Consider the following 24,111-nt stretch of genomic DNA (forward strand, 5'->3'; position numbering starts at 1 on the left):
TTCACTGTATTTATAATGATTTTGAGATATATTTTGTTCTGTATGAACACAACAGCAACAAAACATTTTCCCTTCTGTGCAAGATAAACTTCATATTATTTAGCAATGTGTAGTATACAGAAGAAACAGCTTTAACCAGGCAGATCTCAGGTTCTTCTTTCCAGCAACTAAATTAAAGAACAATGAACAGAAATGTTCCTTTTTATTTAAAGAAAAAAAAAAAAAAAAAAAAAAAAACCAACCTGTTAACCTATCATTAGAAATCCTTTAAAAAATTTTGCTATTTTAAAGTTTTTAATGTTTACATTAGAAATGTAACCTTCAGACTCACTTAGTATGAGTTCCAATGTACCACAAAGCAAAACTGCACACTCCAATTCAAATACTGATTATATATAAAGAACATTTATAGAAAGGTATTTTAATGTATTGTTGGCTGGCATCACTACCTTCAGAATTTATTTAGAATGTAAAGATTTCTAGAAATACATTTTAATTAACACTTTCTGGTGGTATATTTTGGTTGATAAACTGCACTTGGCAATTACCATCCTTTGGGACCTCAGGTACTCTTTTCTTAAACACTGTAGGTACTATTAATATTTACCACTCAACAGAAGGATTAACAAGTCTGTTTCTCATTCTTGGATTATAATCTTTTCTAAAGCCCAAATAAAATGTGAAAGGAGAATAGTACCTTTCATGATGTCCTAAATCCAAAAGAAATTCATCTGCATGTCTTTGGAGTTCATTTCCTTCTAAGTTCTTTAATTTCTTCAATTCACTCTGTAGGAAAAACCAGAGCTCTTTAGCTCCATTTTCAATCCTCCTCCTCAGGATTTCATGATCCTTCCCCAGACCTGCAGTCAAAGAATAGACCGTTGTAGCATTTCCAACATTTTGATAAAAGGAAACTTTCAATTACTTGTGCTAAAGCCCATATACTGAGGAGGGAAAAACAATGTATAAACACCTACCATTTCTGGTCTGTTTCTTGTAGTTTTCAATCTGTTCTTTGGCCTTAACAAGCTGTTCTTCTAAAACACGTACTCTTCCTGTAGCTGGCCCCTGATCAATGGGGCCTTCTGGTATCCTATAGTTCAGGAAAGAAAATGTAAACATTTAGCTTTTAAACTGTAAAACAAAATAGAAACTCACTTTACTAAAACATTTATACTGTAAATTCTATAAGCTGTTGAACCATATTGCACAAAAGAAGTACCAAACGGAATTTTCTCTTCAAAGGTATATGATTAACCAATGAAATGGACAATGAAATGATAATAAACAAAAATAGAAAATAATAATCTACCTCAGAAATCTATGATCTTCTAGGAGTCAACAAACTTCTAGAACTTTTTCCTAAAATCTTTCATTCCATTACTTAGAGTATCACCATCACTGGCAAAGTGGTCAATTCTTCATTAGTGGTTAGGAGTAAGAAAAGTGAAGGAAAAAGTAAAGAAAAGGCTTAAAAGAAATAAGGAAGTATATCTGAACATGTGTCTAAGGATATGCTCAAACATCAAATATAATGTTATTTCTAAATTAATTACAATATCAGATTATATAAATCTGTCTTTCAATTCGTGACCTTAAAGTACTAAGTATTGGTTTTATATAGAAAAAAGAAAGACAAGAGCAGATGAAACATACTGGGAAAAAAAAAAAAATGGGCCAAGTGTAGTAGCACATGCCTGTAATCCCAGCACTTTGGACGGCCCAGGTAGAAGGATCACTTGAGCACAGGAGTTCATGGCCAGCCTGGGCAACACAGCAATCCCCCATCGTTACAAAAAATAAAAACACTAGCTGGGCACATGGTGGTGTGTGCCTGTAGTCCCAGCTACTCAAGAGGCTGAGGCAGGAGGGCGGTTTGAACCCAGGAGTTTAAGGTTACAGTGAACTATGATAATCTCACTGGATTCCAGTGCAGGCAGCAGAGTAAAAAACCCTGTCTCAAAAAAATAAAAATAAAAAAATGGAAGATTACTGTCTTACTCATTTCTATCAGCAACAAAAAAAAAATCAGTCAATAATATAAAATTTTGGAGCACAGAACAGCAATCCAAGATCTTTTACTTATATTGTCAACCTCTCTGTTCAACTTAATTCCAAACTGTGCTTGTTCCTAACATGTTTTGTTTTTATATGACTTTTGGAAATATACTATACTCCACTTTGATGTACATAATACAATTTTGTGTGAGGCTAAACAAAGGTCTCCCAAAGATATCCATAACATAATCCCTGACACCCGTGAATATTACTTCATGGCAAAAGAAGCTCTGAATATGTACATAATTAAGGATTTTGAAATTGGATTATCTAGGTGGGCAATTTTGTAATAACAAGTGTCTTCATAAGAAGAAGTTAGAGGAAGATTTTACTACAGAAGAGGAAAAGGTTATATGTTACGTGGCTGTTAGCTCTGAAGACAGAAGAAGCGGCCATGAGCAAGGAACACATTTTTAGAAACTGGAAAAGGCAAACAAATGAACAAACAAAAAACCCTAGATCCTCTCCTAGAGCTTCTCTAGGGAATCCAGCCCTCCTGACACCTTGGTTTCAGTCAGTGAAACTCATTTGAGATCTCTGGCCTCCAAAACTGTAAGATAGTAATTTTATGCTGTTTTAAGCCATAAAATTTGTTGTATTTGTCAAAGCAGCAATAGGAAATTAATACACACATATATAGATCCCTTTACAAAATTGTCCTAAGATCAAATAGTTGATTTTTCTTTCAAAGTCTATTTAAACGAGGAAATATCTGTAAAGGTACTTAGCACAGTGTTGGGCAATAAATTTTATGAAGGCTACTATTATATCTGAGCTTTGTCATTTTAGAGATGAGCTGTAATCTCAAAAAGTCTGGGCTATCTATTCTTAACATCACAGTTTAAGAGAATTTAATTTTTAAATGATAATTGGCAGCATTTAAATTCATATGTCAACATAGTCTTTATTTTTCATTTATTTATTTATTTTTTGAGACAGTTTTGCTTTGTCGCCCAGGCTGGAGTATAGTGATGTGATCTTGGCTCACCACAACCTCTGCCTCCAGTGTTCATATGATTCTTGTGCCTCACCCACCTGAGCAGATGGTCATGATGGCATGTACTACCACACTTGGCTAATTTTTTTTAGAATTTTGGTAGAGACGGGGTTTCATTGGATTGGCCAGGCTGGTCTCAAACTGCTGGCCTCAAGTGATCCACCCACCTCAGCCTCCCAAAGTGCTGGGATTACAGGCATGAGGCACTGCACCCAGCCAACATAGCCTTTGATACAAATACTCTTGACACAAAAGGTTTTTTATAGCTTTTCTAACATTTTTTATATAACCTGATGAAGCCAAATTAACTGTCAATTACCTCTACTACTTCAGAATACATGCTTAATAAACTAGCTATTGTTACAGCTATACCAAAGTAACTGGAGACATTTTATAATTTCCTATAAAATGGTATTCATTAACATTGAACAGGAACATAAAAAGTAACCATCCTCCAATCATGAATTTCCGAGGCTACAGAATATCAATGAAAAAGGCTTCATTTGTATAAGCGCAAAGTGAATAATAATAAAATGAATACAGTAGTTGGTGCACAATTACCCAATTTATGAGCACACGTACATTCACAAATGAGGCATGTCTGGTATATAGGTTTTAAAAGTTATGTTTCTAAGACTTGGCTTAATCTCTTTCTGAATTAGGTGGCTGGTTTCTAGGAAACAATTTGAAAACTGAATAAAACTTCAATCTCTTGGGATTTATTTTGACAGCAATATACCATAGGACAGGTGTGTCCTTTTTCAGAATATATTTTAATGATAGAAATATTAATAATAGAAAGATTATGTCTCGGTTCTCCTTTTTATCTCATTTCTTCAAATACTGGTGGAATGAATACAAGAGGCAAAACAGCCATAAAAAATAGCATACAATCTTTTCAGTAGATTTCCTCGAAGATTTCCAATTTAATTACAATAAAACATAATGGCATTAGTAATCTATATCACCTAATAATCTAATCCAACTGTGGGGAAAAAAAGTGTACATAAAGAAAAGTACTAGGAAAAAAATCACTCTAAAAAAAATAGAGGAGAACTATTCTTTCCAAACTGCATCCAGAAAAGAGTCAATATGCAAGAACAGTCTCTTTTTTGAATACTTAGGGAACAGAATGCTTCCTTATTATATTCAACATGCTAAAGATATACATTATCTAAGATTTCCACTTCTGGCCAAGGCATTTACCATCCTGCCTGAAACAACTCAAAATCCAGAAGAGATATATTAAACAATGATCAAATGAAGCTGTAATCAGGCAACAAAGGGCAGTCATCATGAGAGAAGGAAAACAAATGATGACAGCTCTATGACTGTCCCATCTTACTGCATTCAGAGAGTTTCCAGACCACAGTATATGGAGGGGAAATGCAGATGGAGCCAGTATATTCACTGAGTTGAAGAAATGGAGCTAAGAGTCTAAAAAGACCAGGAAAGAGTTTGAATAACAGAGAACTGTAGAGGAGAGAGAACTCCAGAAATCTGCAAAGGTACCACTTGAGAATCAGCAGAGTACTTAGCACACACGTAAGGAACTACTCAGGCTGGGGAAAGAACTCTCTAAAAGGATTAGAGGAAGTAGTACCTGGGATTCATACAGATTAGCTAGAAACAGTTCCTGATAACACCAGCCAAACTAGAAAACGGTAATTTCTGGGGCACTGGGTAAAATGCTCAGAAGGATTTCGCCTCAATAGTAGGGAAATGTGCCCCAGACCAAACATTGCTTAGGTCCTGCTTAAAAATTCTTAAAAAACAAAATAGGATCCAGTTATTTTTAAATAACTATATCCCAGAACAAAATTTAAGAATATTAGTAAATTATACAAAAGCTTCTAGTAACAAACAAGGTAAAATTCATGATGTCCGGAATCCACAAAAGTTACCAGGCTTGCAAAAAAAAACAAAAGTCAACCCATAAAGAGGAGTAAAATCAATCTATCAAAACCAACTTAAAACTGACACAGATGTTAGAATCAGTATAGATGTAACAGTTATTACGACTGTATTTCATATGTTCAAAAGTTAGAGACAGGGAAGATATTAAAAAGATGTTAAAATTTTAATAAATAGGGCAGGCGCAGTGGCTCATGCCTGTAATCCCAGCACTTTGGGAGGCTGAGGTGGGCAGGTCACCTGAGGTCAGGAGTTAGAGACTAGCCTGGCCAACATCGTAAAACCTTATCTCTATGAAAAATACAAAAATTAGCTGGGTGTGGTGGCGCATATCTGTAATCCCAGTTACTTGGGAGGCTAAGGCAAGAGACTCGCTTGAACCCAAGAGGCAGAGGTTGCAGTGAGCCAAGATCATGCCTCTGCACTCCTGACTGGGTGACAGAGCAAGATTGTCTCAAAAATATATATATTTTTTAAATAGATACCCAAATAGAACTATTAGAGATGAAAACTGTGATGTCTGAAATGAAAAATATAAAGAATCAGATTTACTGCAGATTATAATTGTAGCTTCTACCTAAGAAACTAAGAAAAAAGAGCAAATGAAATTTCAATTAAGTGGAAGAAACAAAGTAATAAAGATCAGAGAGAATATCAATGAAATGGAGGAAAAGTAAAACAGATAAAAATCAATGAAAATGGTTCTTTAAAAAAAAAAAAATCAATTAAATTGTCAAACTTTTTCCTAACAAATATTTTCGGTTTTAAGGGCCAGCAAGCAAAATCAAGGCTATTACTTAGATACATATATAAAACATTTAAAATGTAACAACTTAAAAATGTAAAATCAATCTTAGCTTGCTAGCCATGAAAAAAAGAGGTGGTTGGTAGGATTTGACCCATGAATCATAGTTTTCCAAACCCTATTCTAGCCACACTGAACAGGAAACAGAAGGGGAATACTTCCCAACTCATTCAATAAAGCTAGTATTATCCAGATATCAAAACCAGAGAAAGATATTGTTAAAAAAAAAAACAAAAAACAAATTGCAGAACAGTATCTCTCATGAACACAGATATAAAAATTCTAAAAAATTTTAGCAAACTAAACCCAACCATATGTAATGTAGATAGTAAATCATGATTAATTAAGGTTTATCCTAGAAATGCAAGACTGGCTTAGCATCAAAAACTAAATCAATGTAATTCTTCCTATAAACAAAATTTTACAAATCACATTATCTGAATAGATTCAGAAAAAGAACTTAACAAAAGTCTAATGTAAATTCTTGATAAAAAATGTCAGAAACAGCCGGGTGCGGTGGCTCATGCCTATAATCCCCGCACTTAGGGAGGCCAAGACAGGCAGATCACCTGAGGTTGGGAGTTCAAGACCAGTCTGACCAACACAGAGAAACCTCATCTCTACTAAAAATACAAAATTAGCCAGGCATGGTGGCACATGCCTGTAATTCCAGCTACTCGGGAGACTGAGGCAGAAGAATCGCTTGAACCCAGGAGGCAGAGGTTGTGGTGAGCAGAGATTGTCCCATTGCACTCCAGCCTGGGGAACAAGGGCGAAACTGTCTCAAAAAAAAAAAAAAAAAAAAGTGTCAGAAACTAGGAAATTAAGAAAATTTCCTCAACCTGATATCAAGCATCTATTAAAAACTTACTGTTAACACCACAGGTTAATGGTGAAAACATAAATATATTTCCTCTCAGATCAGAAACAAAACAAGGATGTCCTCTCTCACCACTTCTATTCACCACTGTATTGGAAATTCTAGCCAGTGGAGTAAGGCAAGAAAAAGAAACAAAGGCATTCAAGTTGGATTGAAAGAAGCAAAGCTATCCTTACTCACATGACATGATAATCTATGTTGAAAATCTAATGGTGTTTAACAAGGTTGCAGAATATAACATCAACATACAAAATTTAATTGTATTTCTATATTCTAGCAAAAAAATATTGGAAATTAATATTTAAAACCACATATTAGTTCCAATAGCATCAAAAAATGAAAAAAATTAAGTATCAATCTGGCAAAAGATGGGCATGACTTATGAATTTAAAATTATAAAACAACACTGAATTTGTTTAGAAACTGACAGGCCAGTTCTAAAATTCATATAGAAATACGAACATCTAAAATACTCAATACAAATCAGAAAAAGGTAAAACTAAAGGGCAAACACCATCTGATATCAAGGCCTATTATATCTGGCTTGAGTTGGTGTCTGAATGATTGAATGAACGAATGAACAAAAATTTTAAAAATAAAAAAATTTTTAAACACCTATTATAAAACTATATACAATAATCAAGACAGTGAGGTACTGGTATAAAAATAGATAACAAAGAGCATAATGAAACAGAGAAGTCCAGGAATAGGCCCACACATAAATGGACACTCAATTAATTTTTTTAATGAAGTCACAAAGATAATTTAGCAAAGGACAGTTTTTACAACAAGAGGAAAACAAGAAATATACCTTTCTGACCCTCAGTTCAGCAAAATTATCTTAGATATGACAGAAAGGTATGATCCATAAAAGAAAAAATGATAAACTGGATTTCACTAACATTAAAAGCTCTTCTTTTAAAAAGACACAGAGTACAAGAAAGTCTTTTTTTTTTTTTTTTTTTTTTGGAGACATTCTATCACCTAGGCTGGAGTACAATGGTGTGACCTTGGCTCTGGCGTGACCTCAGCTCACAACCTCCACTTCCCCAGTGCAAGTGATTCTTCCATCTCAGCCTCCTAAGTAGCTGGACTACAGGCACGTGTCACCATGCCCAGCTAATTTTTGTATTTTTAGTAGAGACAGGGTTTCGCCATGTTGGCCAGGCTGGTCTTGAACTCCTGGCCTCAGGTGATCCATCCACCTCGGCCTCCCAAAGTGCTGGGATTACAGGCATGAGCCAACGTGCCCAGCCAAGAAAATATTTTTAAATCCTACATCTGTTAAAGAACTTGTATCCAGACTACATAAAGAACCAAATCATCAGGGGAGAAAAAAAAAGCTCATAAGCAAAAAGATTTAAACAAATGTTTGAACAAAAAAGACAAAGAAGAATTAAGCATATTAAAAGATGCTAAACATTAGTCATTAGGTAAATACAAGAAAGGTGGACTGTGTTGCTGCAGCACTAGATATATAGGCTGGCCTGGTTCACTGCTTACATGACAAAACATGAAACAGGTAATCATTAGGATTTCCTGTAGATGATCCTCATTCCTATTTTAAAAACCTTTAAGGGTGCTTACATGTTAGGTTTTTCTGAGATTTGATGTATATTTCAAAAATTATTCTCCCCAATAAAAATTCGATGAAAATCTTTATTCAAACAAGAAGGTATCCTTCTAATACCCAAACATTAGCCCCATTCTAAAGGAATGCAATGCATATAAAACATAATATGAATACCAGTACATTACTGTTTTGCAGTCAGAATATGAAAAAATAGTGAGTTGCAGCCTAAATGGAATGATTACACAGCTCTCTGAGAAATTAAACTTTTCTCATCAAAAATGTATTTAATAATTCATGTAAAACAGGTTGCCTTTCTGAAACACTTTCAACAATTATGCTATGAATATTAGAAAGAATAAAGGCCTTAATTAAGAAAAAGAACCTAGGTACAAGTAAACAATATTAGGAAAGAAAAGAGAATCATAAACACAGATAAAGAATTTTTAAACTTATCAAAAAATACTATGAATATTTGCAGGTACTTGCTTTAAAAACATGAAAAAAGTAATTTCTAGAGGAATTAAACTACAAATGAACTCAATAATTTATAGCAATTTTATCACTGGTCAAAAATCTATTGAATTTTCTAAAACTTTAAGTTCAAGCATTTTTATACGAGTTTTACAAATATTCATAAAACATCTCAATCAAAATCTAGGAAATATAAAGAGAGGAAATCCTAAAATTCCATTCCTGAGATTAGTATAAGATTGATATAAAAGTAGACAAGGACAACAAAAAAGTTAAAGACTAATTCAATTACAGGCTTATTTTCAAACTCCCAAATGATATATTAGTAAATATAGCAATATAGTAAAAAAATACATGACTATCTCAACTTTATCCTAAGAATACTACATTAGTTTATTGAAAAGCTATTAATTTAAACTGATTGTATTAACAAATTAAAACAAAATTGCAATTCAATAGTAACAAAAACAATCATTTGATAAAATTTAACATTTATTCATTACAAACATCTTAGCAAGAAAGACTGAATGGAAGGTAAACTCTTTAATTCAGTAAGAAATATCAGAAATTCATATTAAATATCACATTCTATGGATCAACTATCAGTAGCATTCCTTTTAAAGGTAAGAACAATAGAAGACAAGCCTGGCATCTATGCTTCTATTCATCACTGTACTGAAGGCCTTAGCCAATGTAATAAGATAAAGAAGAAGACAAGTGTAGAAAATGAAGAAACAAATGTTATTCAGATAATATAAACTTTAATATAGAAAATCCATAATAACCTACAAACTGTACTAATAAAGTTCAGGAACATTGCTATATACAATATCAATATATAAAAATTAAAGCCCCTATACAATGACAACCACAAATTACTAAATGTGTTTTTAAAAGCACCACATTTACAATAGTAAAAAGAGTATCATAAGCTTTCAAGGAATAAATCTAACAAAGAGCAATATAACCTGTACGTTAAAAAATTACAAATTTTGGCCAGATGCAGTGGCTCATGCCTGCAATCCCAGCACTTTGGGAGGCTGAGGTGGGTGGATCACGAGGTAAGGAGTTTGAAACCAGCTGGGCCAAGATAGTAAAACCCTATAAAACCCTGTCTCTACTAAAAATACAAAAAAAATTAGCCAGGCATGGCACATCTGTAGTCCCAGCTACTCAGGAGGCTTTGGCAGAAGAATCACCTGAACCCAGGAGGTGGAGGTTGCAGTGAGCTGAGTTCATGCCACTGCACTCCAGCCTGGGTGACAGAGTGAGACTCTATCTCAAAACAAAACAAAACAAAAACAAAAAAACAAATTACGAATTTTCTGAAGAAGTAGTCGTTTCCCAAATTGATCTATAAATTGAATGCAATTCTAATAAAAATTCCAAAAGGATTTTTTTAGTTGAATTTAGCAAAGTGATCCTAAAATATTATGGAAGAGCAAAATCTCCAAAATAAGCTGGTTAATTTTGCAAAATAAGAAAAAAAATAGGATTTTTCCCCATCAGAACACAAAACAAAGTTTTAGTAATGGAAACAGTGTAACATTGGCACAAAGTCAGATAAATAAGACTAATGGGACACAATAACGCACCTAGAAAGAGATCCTAGCATATATGACACAGGTATCATTCTAAATTACAAGGGAAAGGATAAATCATTCAATAAATGGTGGTGACAGATGGTTTCACAGAAAATTCAAACTTAATCTGACAAAGAAAACTTTAAAATTTCAAAAGAAATTTTGCATTCTTCATGACCTTGGGAGAGAAAAGAATTTCTCAAGTAAGATTTTTTTTAAGCCCAAACCATAAAGACTAATAAATCTGACTGCCTTAAAAATTAAAAATTTCTGTGCAATAAAATTAATAGACAAGTCAGATAAAGAGAATGGAAAATATATAATTTATATAGGATTATTATGTAAAATATATAAAGAACTCCTTCAAATCTATAATAAAAAGGCAAGGCAATGTAATAGAAAAATGTACAAAGTATATGAACTAGCAGTTCATAGAGGAAAGCTTTATTCATCAATAATCCTGAGAAATAATCAGCATTTTTTTGGTAACCAGGATATTCAAATTGAAACAGAGATATTCTCTCCTCTATTAGAATGGCGACAATTAAAAAGTGTGATGCTGAGTGAAGCGAGAATGCAGAAAAACTGGAACTCTCACATATTAGTTTTTAAGGGCTGCCATAACAGAATAGCATAAAATGGGTGGCTTAAACAACAGAAATTTATCACAGTTCTAGAGGCTAGAAGTCCTTGATTAAGGTTACCAGAAGGTTTGGTTTCTTCTGAGGACCCACTCACTGAGTTGCAGAAGTCTGTCTCTTCTCACTGTATCCTCAACATGTCTTTCCTGTTTGCAAGCCTCCCTTCTTTTGTTTGCTAAAACTCTCCCTTCTTATAAGGACACCATCAGATTGGATTAGGGTCCACCTTAATGACCTCATTTTAACTTAATCACCTCTTTAAAGTGCCTGTCTCCAAATATAATCACATCTGAGGGACTGGTTTAGGGCTTCAATTTATGAATTTGGATGCGCAGGGGAAGCAGTTAAGCCCATAACATACACTAAAGGTAGGAAAGTAAAATTAGAACAATTTGTTTAGAAAATATTGCTGAATTGTTCCAAAGTTGAAAACACACATATATTAAAACCCAGAATGTATCCTTCTACAATTATCCTAAAGAAATTTTAGCACAAGTCCACAAGGAGACACTAGTTGTCCATTAATAGAGAATGAATAAATAGTAAATTGTGGTTATTCATATTCAGTAATTTATTTTACAGTTAAAATGAACAAACTGTACCTACGAGTATCAATCATGCATAATCTTACATGAATTTCAATGCTGAGTGAAAAAGTTGCAAAACATACCTAGATGTTGTATGATACATTCTTACAAATTTTAAAAAGATATAAAACAACATACTTTCATGCATACGTATTTACGTAATAAAAGAATAAAGTGTGGACAGGAGGTATATACAACACTCAGAATAAAAATTCCTCTGGAAAGTAAGGAATGAAAGCAGGACTAGAAAGTTATATATGTTGCAGCCAATAAACATATGAAAAAATGCTCATCACTGGTCATTAGAGAAATGCAAATCAAAATCACATGTGATACCAGTTACAATGGTGATCATTAAAAAGTCAGGAAACATGCTGGAGAGGGTGTGCAGAAATAGGAGCGCTTTTACACTGTTGGTGTGAGTATAAATTAGTTCAACCATTGTGGAGGACAGTGTGGCAATTCCTCAAGGATCTAGAAAAGGTGGGTCAAATGGTAGCCATTTGATCCAGCAATCCCATTACTAGGTATATACCCAAAGGACTAAAAATCATTCTACTATAAATACACATACACATGTTAAGTTTATTGCAGCACTGTTTGCAACAGCAAAGACTTGGAACCAACCCAAATGCCCATCAATGATAAAGAAAATGTGGCACATATACACCATAGAATACTATGCAGCTGTAAAAAAGGATGAGTTCATGTCCTTTGCAGGGACATAGATGAAGCTGAAAACCATCCTTCTCAGCAAACTAACACAAGAACAGAAAGCCAAACACCTCATGTTCTCACTCATAAGTGGGAGTTGAGCAATAAGAACACATGGACACAGGGAGGGGAACATCACACACTGGGGCCTGTAGGAGGATGGCAGGGGGGAAGGGAGGTATAGCATTAGGAGAAATACCTAATGTAGATGATGGGCTGATGGGTGCAGCAAACCACCTAGGCATGTGTATACCTATGTAACAGACATGCATGTTCTGCACATGTACCCCAAAACTTAAGTATAATAATAAAGGAAAAAAGTTATATATGTTTCATTTATCTTTTGTATTGTTTTTGTTTCAATTTCATTTAGTTCTGTTCTGATCTGAGTTATTTCCTTTCTTCTGCTGGGTTTGGGTCTGGTTTGTTCTTGTTTCTCTAGTTCGTTGAGGTGTGACCCCAGGTTGTCTATTTCTGCTCTTTCAGACTTTTTGATGTAGACATTTAAGGCTAAGAACTTTATTCTTTTTAATTTCCATCTTGATTTCATTGTTGACCAACGATCATTCAGGAGCAGGTTATTTAATTTCCATATATTTGTATGGTTTTAAAGTTTCCTTTTGGAGTTGATTTCCAGTTTTATCCCACTGTGGTCTAAGAGAGTACCTGATATAATTTCAATGTTTTTAATTTATTGAGACTTGTTTTGTGGCCTATCAAATGGTCTATCTTCAAGAAAGTTCCATGCACTGATGAATAGAATGTATATTCTGTGGTTGTTGGGTAGAATGTTCTGTAAATATCTGTTAAGTTCATTTGTTCCAGGGTGGAGTTTAAATCCATTGTTTCTTTGTTGACTTTCTGTCTTGATGACCTATCTAGTGCTGTCAGTGGAATACTGAAGTCCTCCACTATTATTTTGTTGCTGCCTATCTCATTACTTAGGTCTAGTAGTAATTGTTTTATAAATTTGGGAGCTCCAGTGTTGGGTATGTATGTTTTGGATGGTGATATTTTCCTGTTGGACAAGGCCTTTTATGATTATATAATGTCCCTCTTTGTCTTTTTAAATTGTTGCTGCTTTTTGTTTTGTCTAAGAATTGCTACCTCTGCTCACTTTGGGTGTCCATTTGCATGGAATGTCTCCCCCGCCACCTTAAGTTTATGTCAGTCCCTACGTTTTAGGCGAGTCTCTTGAAGGCAGCAGATGTGTGGTTTATGAATCTGAATCCATTCTGGAATTCTATATCTTTTAGGTGGAGCATTTAGGCCATTTACATTCCACCTTAGTATTGAGATGTGACATACTATTCCATTCATCATGCTATCTGTTGCCTGTATACCTTGGATATTTTTTGTTACTGTATTTTTGTTTTTTTGAAAAGATAAATAAAATTGATCTTGCAAAATTGAACATTAGCAAGACTAACCAAGAAAAAAAGAGAGAAGATCCAAAGAAGCTCAATTAGAAAATGAGCTTATGGTCATTGTGAAAATGACCATACTGTCAAAAGCAATCTACAAATTCAATGCAATCCCCATCAAAATACTGTCATCATTCTCCAAAGAATTAGAAAAAACAATTCTAAAATTCACATGGAACCAAAAAAAGAGCACGCAGAGCTAAAGCAAGACTGAGCAAAAAGAACAAATTTGGAGGCAACACACTACCTGATTTCAAACTATACCATAAGGCCATAGTCACCAAAACAGTGTGGTACAAAATCCATCTTGAGTTGATTTTTGTGTAAGACAAGAGATGGTCTATGTGAGACACATAGACCAATGCAACAGAATAGACAACCCAGAAATAGACCCTAATACTTACAGCCAACTGATCTTTGACAAAGCAAACAAAAACATAAAGTGGGGAAAGGACACCCTATTCAACAAATGGTGCTGGGATAACTGACAAGCCACACGTAGGAGAATAAAACCTCATCTCTCACCTTACACAAAAATCACCTCAAGATGGATCAAGGACTTAAATCTAAGAGCTGAAACTATAAAAAAATCTAGAAAATAACGTTGGATTAAACCCTTCTAGACATTGGCTTAGGCAAAGACTTCAGAAGCAAATGGAACAAAAACAAAGATGAACAGGTGAGACTTAATTAAACTAAAGGGCTTTTGCACAGCAAAAGGAAGAGTCAGCAAAAAGACAACACACAGGAGAAAATTTTTTCAAACTATGTATCTAACAAAGGACTAATACACAGAATCCATATGTAACTCAAACAAATCAGCAAGAAAAAAAAAATCCCATCAAAAAGTGAGTTAAGGACATGAATAGACAATTCTCAAAAGAAGATATACAAATGGCCAAAAAACATATGAAGAAATGCTCAACATCACTAATAATCAGGAAAATGCAAATCAAAACCACAATGTGATACCACTTTATTCCCACAATAATGGCCATTATCAAAAAAATAAAAAAAAATAGATGTTGGCATGGATGTGGTGATCGGAGAACACTTCTATACTGCTGGTGGAAAAGTAAACTAGTACAGCCAATAGGGAAAGCATGTGGAGATTCTTTAAAGAACTAAAAGTAGAACTACCATTTGATCCAACAATCCGATTACTGGGTATCTACTCAGAGGAAAAGAAGTCATTATACAAAACAGATACTTGTACATGCATGTTTACAGCAGCACAATTTGCAATTGCAAAAATGTGGAGCCAGCCAAAATGCCCATCAATCAACGAGTGGATAAAGAAACTGTGTACGTATGTGTGTGTGTGTGTGTGTGTGTGTGTACATATATATGTGTGTGTGTATGTATATATGTATACACACACAGTGTTCATATATATATATGTATATATATGTGAGTTTAGTGGAAAATATATGAATAAATTTAAGGTACAATATTATACATAATAACAAGCCTAGTCTCCACGAACTTCATGTTACGACTGATAGTGTCTTATTTTTCACAAATGTTTTACATATTTTAACAGCTGCAGAATATTCATCCCATGGAGACATCATAATCTCTTAACCTCCCCTACTGCTATTTAAATTTAAGTTGTTTCTATAACCACTTATTTAATGTAAGTGCTTATTTGTCACTCTTCCCTGCTACATTCAAATCTATGAGGGCACTATTCTATACATAGTACATGACATTCTCTGACACAGAGTCATTGCTTCATTAATATTTTTGGCATAAATGAAGTAACACAAGCAAATCACTGACTACTTCGAGCGAGGAGGAAAAAGAAGAATGAAATGGTAAAGGCAGGAAACAATAACAAAGCTCTGTCACATAACCAGCTAAAGATCAGTGAAGTGAAAATAGAACATGTGTAAAACTGAAATATAAGTAAATGGAAAATCCAATTGACACACCTTTTACAAACAGGTTTTGCATTAAGAGATGAGTATCTTTAAAGAAAGAAAATGTCCGAAATATGGATTACTGTGGGGAATTTTAGACACATTATTCTAAGGTTTACTTGGTTAAAGTATACAATACTAATCCTATTTAAAAAGTTACTCTATTAAAATCTACTGGTTTTCTGAAAAAATATTCTAGACCACAATGAGATTTCTCTCACCAGTAACATCTAATTTTCTTCGTGTACTCAAAAGAGAAAGAATCTTCGGTGAGAATATCTTATGGGCACTGGATTTACAGCAGATTACTGAACTTTTGTTAGAGCATATGTATTAAGCGGACCTAATAAAATTAACTATTACTGGAAATCTCTTTTCCCCAATAAAGAAAGCAGTTAATGGCTTTATTAAGAAATGGAAAGACCTTGGTTATGTGCCAATTCACACTACCACAAATCTTTTCAATATAAGGTTCAATAGTAGGGGTAGGGTAAATGATAGTAACACTGCAATTACTGGTTTATGAAGTGAAGCAGAATACTTAGGACAAAATGTTGAAAACAGACTTCTAAACCTTGCATACAAAGAGTATCTCTAGATGTCTGGCCCAGGAATGTATTCTGGAATTCTAAGAATGGGCTTCCTGAAACAGAACTGTAAGGCCTTTATATGACATAGGTCCAAACTCAAGCAGCTTGCTTATCATCCTGTACCAGCCATTCCCTAGCATGAGTAAGAATGTAAAATATTTCTAAAAATACTCATAACCAAACCAAAAAATAAACCAATTTCCAAAAAGGAACTTTTGTCTCCTTTCAAGCACATCTTCAATTTTTAAGAAATGCTTTAAGATAAAGATAAAGAAGGGGTGAACCAGCGTTAAAAGTGTGGGAGATGGGAGAAACATAGTAATACTCAATGAGTCTGAGTTTTCTCCTCTTTCTTTTCAGAAAAATGATTATCTTATTTATATGCCTGATACTGATACCATTTTCTGAAATTTTTCTTTCTTTATTTTAAAGCCGACGTCTGAGCTGTGTTTGCTTATTTCTCATTTATAAGGTAGGAAACAAGGCTCAGGCAGAAATTAAATGTTATGTTCAGAGACTTATTAAAAAATATTCCTGGCCAGGTGCAGTGGTGCACACCTGTAATCCCAGCACTTTGGGAGACCAACACAGGCAGATGACGAGGTCAGGAGATGCAGACCATCCTGGCCAACATGGTGAAACCCCGTTCTCTACTAAAATACAAAAAAATGAGCCAGGTGTGGTGGTGCATGCCTGTAGTCCTAGCTACTTGGGAGGCTGAGGGAGGGGAATCACTTGAACCTGGGGGGTGGAGGTTGCAGTAAGCCAAGATTGCACCACTGCACTCCAGCCTGGTGACAGAGCGAGACTCTGTCTCAAAAAAAAAAGTTCCAAGAACCATAAAAACATTTGCAAATTTTTTACTTCTAAATAAAATACATTTTCCAATAATATTTCAGTAATTATAGTATTGGAACAGTAATTATACTACTATGAAAACATTATTTTCCTACACAATTCAGTAATTAAGTTGAAGAACAGAAGAAAAGATCTCTATCAAAAAACACTCAAAGCTAAATTGGTAAATAGATGCATACAGAGTAAATAGAGACAAACCATAACACTATTACTTAACAGAACAAAATTTTTTTTAGTAAATTGAGCCAAACCATATCACTATGACAAAAAAGAATTAAAAATGTTTTTTTTAAGACAGAGTCTCATAGTAAGCTGATGTAAATACAGCTTACTATGTAGCCTTGACCTCCTGGGCTCGAGCCGTCCTCCCACCTCAGCTTCCAGAGTAGGTGGGAACTACATGCGTATGCCACCATGCCCAGATAATTGTATTTTTCAATTTTTTGTAGAAACACTCCAGCTCCTGAGCTCAAGCAATCCTCTCACCTCTGTCTCTCAAAATGCTGAGATTACAGGCATGAGGCACCACACCTGGCCAACAGATTATATTAAAACACATTAAGAACAAATTGACTGTGAGATGGCATGAGTCACAAATACCTGGCTCAATGTTAAACTGATATAGTTGTCCATATTAGTCAGTGCTACTAGAGCCAACTGTCTTCAGTGTTATATGACAGATGTTTAGAGTTTCCAAGCCTCCAAAGACAAATTCTGTTCCACCATCATGGACTTTATTCCAAGTCAAGCCATTCTGTGATAGGCACCATTCTTCTTAAGTGTGGATAAATTAGATTAATCCACCACCATCACTGAAAAGATCATTCAAATCAGCACCTTTTATACTGTTGGTTAAGTGCATTATCTAGAATAACAGCATAGGGATTTAAACTGCAGTTTTTATAGGAAGACAGATTTTATTAAAAGTTTTACCGTTTATTTGCTTTGTGACTCTGGACAAGTTATTTAACTTTTCTAAGCTCCTGTATCCTTATCTGTTCTATGAAAATAACAATAGTACCACAAAGACTTATTTTGAGGGCGAAATGTTCCAAAATAGTAGGGGCTCAATAAATGTTACCTATCAATATTATTTATTGTGTTCTATTGTGGAATGGCACAGATTACTGGTAGACAATTTTATGGTACAGCCCTCAAATTTTTAAAAGGATTAAAAGGAATATGATGACAGCTTCCTCTTACCAATTATGCTGCTGAGCTAACTACGATGTCTATGGTCTAGAGAAAATTAATAAAATTCTACATATCACAGTAAGTGTTTAAACAGACCATACTTGGAAAACTCAATAGACTAGCATATAGCAAGTCCTATGAGAGAAAACAACCACGAATTTTACACTATGATTTTCTTTTTAAAATCTGTTATATCATCAAAGAATTCTGTAGTTGATATTCTTGAGGTTGGGTATTTGTATATTTGCTTTCTTATTATGCTACCTTGGAAGTATTAGTTGAAAATTATCTAAAAAAATAACTCTTGGCTGGGCATGGTGACTCACACCTGTAATTCCAGGCCAATTTGGGAGGCCTTTGGGAAGCTGAGGCAGGCGGATCTCAAGGCCAGGAATTTGAGAACAGTCTGGCCAACATAGTGAAATCCTGTCTCTACTAAAAACACAAAAAATTAGCTGGGTGTGGTGGTGTGTGCCTGTAATCCCAGCTACTTGGGAGGCTGAGGCAGGAGAATCATGTGAACCTGGGAGGTGGAGGTTGCACTGAGCCGACACCTCATCATTGCACTCCAACCCAGGCAACAGTGCGAGACTCCATCTCAATCAATTGATAATTCCCCTAACTATTCTGTAAATCCATACCATCATCTCCTTCAAAATCTTGAAGAATGAAAGAAAGATGGCTCTTAAAAACTCAGTAACAATAAAATAGCTGATCATGTAAGAAAGGAAGACAGTCCTACAGAACAATGGTTTGGATAACTCCTATAAATGAATTAATAATTTTGGAAAGAATACTACAAAAATTATATGACAATATCAAGAGTTCTAAGTGAATACTGCTGCTGTCAAAGTAATGATTAGTAACTATGCTTTATCTTCAAACTATGCACACTCATACCCAAGTAAAAAGATGTATAATAGCTTTTATTATAGCAGATCTATATTTAAAATCAAAACATCAAAATTACAACATTCCATTTTGCATATGTATGTGCATGTGTTCATCGCCATGTATACTTTCTCTAACCCAGTTAAAAAAATAATCATTCCAAAAGAGTAAAAAAACACACAGAGCCTAAAGAGGACAAAAATTAATCTTCAGTTCTACTGACAAAGGTTTTAGATTCCAGATCACCAATTTGTCATGTCATTTTACAAACTTCATTTCCATTGTTATTGGATAAATTTACATTTCCTAGCCCAGGTGATATTATTTATGCTGATACTTTTCAGAAACAAAGATAGTCACAGTAATTGTTTACCAGCCACGGCAGGAATGTTTTAGGCTAGAAATAACGTGAGAGAATGTGTGGAAGATAAATCGTCATTATTTGATAAAGAATATATGTCAATTCTACTTAATTCAAAGTGAACTTTCTTCTCAAAATCAAGTAAGTGGTTAGTTCTAATCCAGACTGAGGTATATGTCATTAAAATGAGGAAAGAAAATACTTTACTTTTAAGGAGGATGAAGTGAACCCTGGAAACAAATTTGCTTTATCATGTCACCTAAATAAGAAATTCTAATATTTTTAGTTCATATTAAAACAGCCAAATAGACTGTATTCCAGTTCAAGAAAATATATTTGAAATTATGCTAGCTGATGGCATTCTGATTATTATATCCTCTCATATTAACCATATTGAGACATTTTCAGGAGACTTAGGAATCATTAATTAATAAATACAGTAAATATAAGGTGCTAGATAAGTGCCATCAACAAATATTAAATATTCTAATGCATAAGATGAAACTTTAAGAACACACATTTGAAAGTGGTTTTGATAGTGACAGGAGGCAGAGAAACTCTAGGCAGACAGGAGCAAGTCCCTGGCAAAATCCCACCTTGAAGTCAAAAAGCCTGAAACCAGCAGCCCAAAGTGAAAACTTCCATCCCTGTGTGCCCGCTCTCTCCCAATTGGTCGTTTCTCAATTATGTCTTTTCACCAGTTGAATGCTATCTTTTCCAAAACTACCTAAGGCCCATCCCAACCTGCATCCTATGCCTATAAAGACCCCAGGCTCAGTCGCAGAGTGGAGAAGTGGTTGGATATTGAAGAGAGGTGACTTAACTTCAGAGATGGTGGCTGGATGAGGCCACTTGACTTCAGAAAAGAGAGGAAGAGAGGCAGCCTGTCTTCAAGAGAGAGTGATCAGCCCTTTCTGTCTCCTTTCTCGTTCCCCTCTCCACTGAGAGCTGTTTTCAACACTCAGTAAAATTCTTTATATTCACCATCCTTCAATTTGTCTGCATGACTTCCTTCTTCTTGGGCACCAGACAAGAATTCAGGACGTACCCCACATGAGGATGCCCAAAAAGTCTATCACACTGGCCCTCTGCCCTCGCTGGCAGAAGGCAGCCCACCTGACACAACGAGGCAAGCGACCCACTGAGCTGACAACACACAGCTATCTGCAAACGATAGAGCTAAAAGAGCATTGCAACACACGCCCTGGAGCCTTGGCATCACAGACACCCCTACCTGGATGCTGCCGCAGGGCCTGCATGGAGTTTGCTCCTGCCACTGCTGAAGCAGCTGGTGGTCCCTGCACTCATTCACTTGCAGGCTCCCTCCGGTGAGGCGTGGAGCCTGGAAGATCCAAGTAAACAGAGTAAGCTCCTGCCAGGCTGCAGGCCAGTTCCTGCACTTGCTCACTCCAGTTCCTGTACTTGTTCACACACTCCATCCCTTCCACAAGGGGTTAAGCAGGGTGGGCTGAGTAAAGGAGGCACCCCTGTCATAAGTCCAGCAAAGGGGTCGAGAAAATATCCTGCATCAGTTTTTTACTAATTATTTTTTGATTCGTTTTAATGGAGATTTATTAAAAGTCAAATTTGGCACTGTGAAATTTGTTAGAAGAGCACATCTTAGAGAAGCTCATCATTTCACAACTATTTTAATTTCTGTATTAGTATCACATTCTGCTGAGAACACTGTGGATCCCTCAGTGGTGACTGTGCAACCCCAAGCTTCTGGAAGAATTGGCAAAACCCGAGCTATCTGAAATAATCAGAAGAAATTATTGTTGATTTTTAGCCTGTAAATTCTCTTAGAATTTGAAATGAGCTATTTGCTTTGTGAGGCCTGTTACCTAATGTATAGATCATATTTGAGAAAATGAAGAGTAATGTGAAAAGCTGCGATGTAACTTGTAACTTTGCCTCTGCTGAGCTGCAACTTGTAACTTTGGCTCTGCTGAGCTGTCCGGTAAAAACAGGAACTCTGTGAAAGGGACTAACCACATAGCTTGACTGCCTGAGAGAGATGACAGCATGTAATAGGCTTCTCGTTGCAGAGAGCCTGTAAATGGACATGTAATGGAGAGGCTTATTACCTAGATTCCTTTCCCAGGAAAGGAATATTGATTATTGCCCTGGAAAGGGAATGCGACCCTTATGGAGAGCCTATAAACGGAAGCATGAGGGGTGTCTGTCGTGAGGAAAATCCTCTGTGGTTGAGATAAGGATGTAAAAGTCTTTCTTCTCCCACTGCTCCTCCAGGCCTGCAAGGAGGCCCCATCCTCTTGCAGCTTTGTGGTCAGGCTTGGTTGTCCTATGTCAGATCCTGTTCTCCCTGCAGCTGTGAGCCCAATGTATTTTTGCTGATAATTGTAAGTTTATGTTTAACCTCTATTCTTGCTAAGGTGTATGATTTCTATGCTGACACACAGAAAAGTTATCTTTACATTGTTCTGCTTTTATAATACCACATTGTGATTTCTGTGCATCAGTTTTTGCAAATGTATTCTTTTTGTATGATCATTTCCACATGTTGTGTAGCTTCGCTCCCCCTCGCCTATTGAAAGAGTCCAGTAAAAAACTGAGGTTTTCAGAAAAGTGTCAGACATCCACAGAGCAGCATTATGTGGTGTCTCCCCTGGGCCAAGCTTTAAGGAAAGCTTTTTCCTTGTCTCTCTCTCTTTTTCACTGACCACTCGATCACTTTGAGAGATCTTAAACCTCCCTGTTAACTTACCTCCCTGGGGTTTTGTGTAGCTTAATTATCATTGGCAAAGCAGCTTGATATTGTTGGATGAAAGTCAGTTAAGTTATTAGAGGTAAGGTAGTATTATGATTGTGATTTTGCAAACAGGTAATCTTTTTTTTTTCATTGGTGAGATGGGGGAAGCAGAAGATAATCTTTACCTGGGGTCTTTTTGATATACTGGGAGCTGGTCTCTCTGATAACATTACCTTACATGGATATTCTACAGATAATATTAATCTAATCTTTATACTATGAAACCCAGAAACTGTAATGTTCTTGAAAAATTTTGAACATTTCAAGAACAAAAGAAAATCTGGTTTGACTGCTATTGAAATTTTTCCTATTTCAAAATAAATGTAGTAGATTCCCCTCTTAACTTCAATAATCATTTAAGTTATATTATTCTTTATTACCACTATTAAACTATCACTTAAAATAAGTAAAAGGCATACAAGTTTTCACACATAAAGACTCACAAAAGGAGTACAGTGCAAGTGATGTTTTACAGTGATTCAAGGAAATAATTCAGAAAATATGGTAAAGTCAACAATCTAGGATTACACTGGAAATTCTATAGAATTATGTTGGGGATTATAAACATTAACGGAGCCTAGAAGGACTGACCAATTGCCTGAAGACTAGTATTATAGAAACTAAACTGGGTACATTACACGATCTCAGAGGATGTGAAGAAAACGCAAAAGAAATTACCAAATTACCAAAACCACACCAATACTATGTATAGAACATGCCTTGGTCCAGCCCAGATGCTGCCATGTAGTAAGTGTCCAACAAATGTCTACCAAATGAATGATTCATTAAAGAATGACTCGAGATAGTAGTTTCCCAACAAGTAAAAAAGAGGAATATCTTCCACAAAAGACAGAAATACATGAGATGCATTGTTCCCAATGCTGACAAAACATTCAGGTTCAAATAAAGTTTCAATAACTCAACAGACTGTAGCTCAATAAGGATTATTTTAAAAGGAGAGGGAGATTGAATATGCCTGAAAACTTCTAAGGATATTCTAGAAGATTAACTGTCCTACCTAGAATGAAATGTTTAAGTAAAAGAATAAAATGCCTTAAATGTAAGCTTAGTATCATGTCCTCTGGTAGAGTCCTCCTTTGCCTTCCACCAAAGACTGAAGTTTGAACAGCTTCTTTAACATACGAAATATGCACAAAGTTGCAGAAAAATATTTGCAATGAATCCCTCAGTTAATAAGAAACTTCCTGAAGAACTATGAGGTGAGATCTAGAAGTAATGATCTTTTGTTTATTCCCAGTTTTTTTTTTCTGAATCTTGCAATAGAGTTTATATTTTTTTAGTTAAAACCAACTCGTGCAAAGAATTATTACAATCTGTGACTTGCCTGTGGTTTTAATGACATCAATAGTGTGCTGTTACTAGCGTATACGTCTCTCTCTCTCTCTCTCTCTCACACACACACACACACACAGTCTGCTTCAATGCTTCATCAAAAGTACACATTTCTCTTGATTTATGTGCCACAATAGCTTAAGAGAAAGGCAACAACTAATTTTCAGCTGAGATATTAAACATGGAGCTCCTTCATAAACCATTCTAGCTTCAAACTATACTACCTGAGATTAGGACCCAAAATAAAGATTCTCTTCTGCTTCCCCTCATCTCACCAATGAAAAAAAAAGATTATCTGTTTGCAAAATCACAATCGTAATACTATCTTACCTCTAATAACTTAACTGACTTTCAACCAACAATATCAAGCTGCTTTGCCAATGATAATTAAGCTACACAAAACCCCAGGGAGGTAAGTTAACAACTGAAGGTTAATCTTTTCAAAGAAAGACTTGCATTTTTCTTGTATATTATCTTGCTGCCTAGCTGATGTATAACATACTTGTCAGAACAAGGGAGTTG

At 35.2% G+C, this 24,111-nt stretch overlaps 1 protein-coding gene across 6 annotated transcripts in view; it reads right to left on the reverse strand.

Annotated features, from left to right (window-relative positions):
* The window catches only part of FUT8 (fucosyltransferase 8), a 356,276-nt gene that overhangs the window by 111,024 nt on the left and 221,141 nt on the right, over window positions 1-24,111 (reverse strand). For 5 of the 6 annotated variants that reach the window (XM_032246077.1, XM_032246075.1, XM_032246076.1 and 2 more), the window contains exons 4-5: window positions 978-1,093; window positions 698-860 (exon numbers count right to left, since the gene is read on the reverse strand). In XM_032246077.1, coding sequence (XP_032101968.1) covers window positions 698-860; window positions 978-1,093 — 279 coding nt within the window. Of the gene's footprint in view, window positions 1-697; window positions 861-977; window positions 1,094-20,697; window positions 22,126-24,111 lie in introns of those variants that run through there. The other variant, XM_032246080.1, reaches the window with a different exon arrangement.

Source organism: Sapajus apella, unplaced genomic scaffold (genome assembly GCF_009761245.1).
Source record: "Sapajus apella isolate SASKATOON/1434 unplaced genomic scaffold, GSC_monkey_1.0 scaffold59, whole genome shotgun sequence".
Taxonomy (NCBI): Eukaryota; Metazoa; Chordata; class Mammalia; order Primates; family Cebidae; genus Sapajus; species Sapajus apella.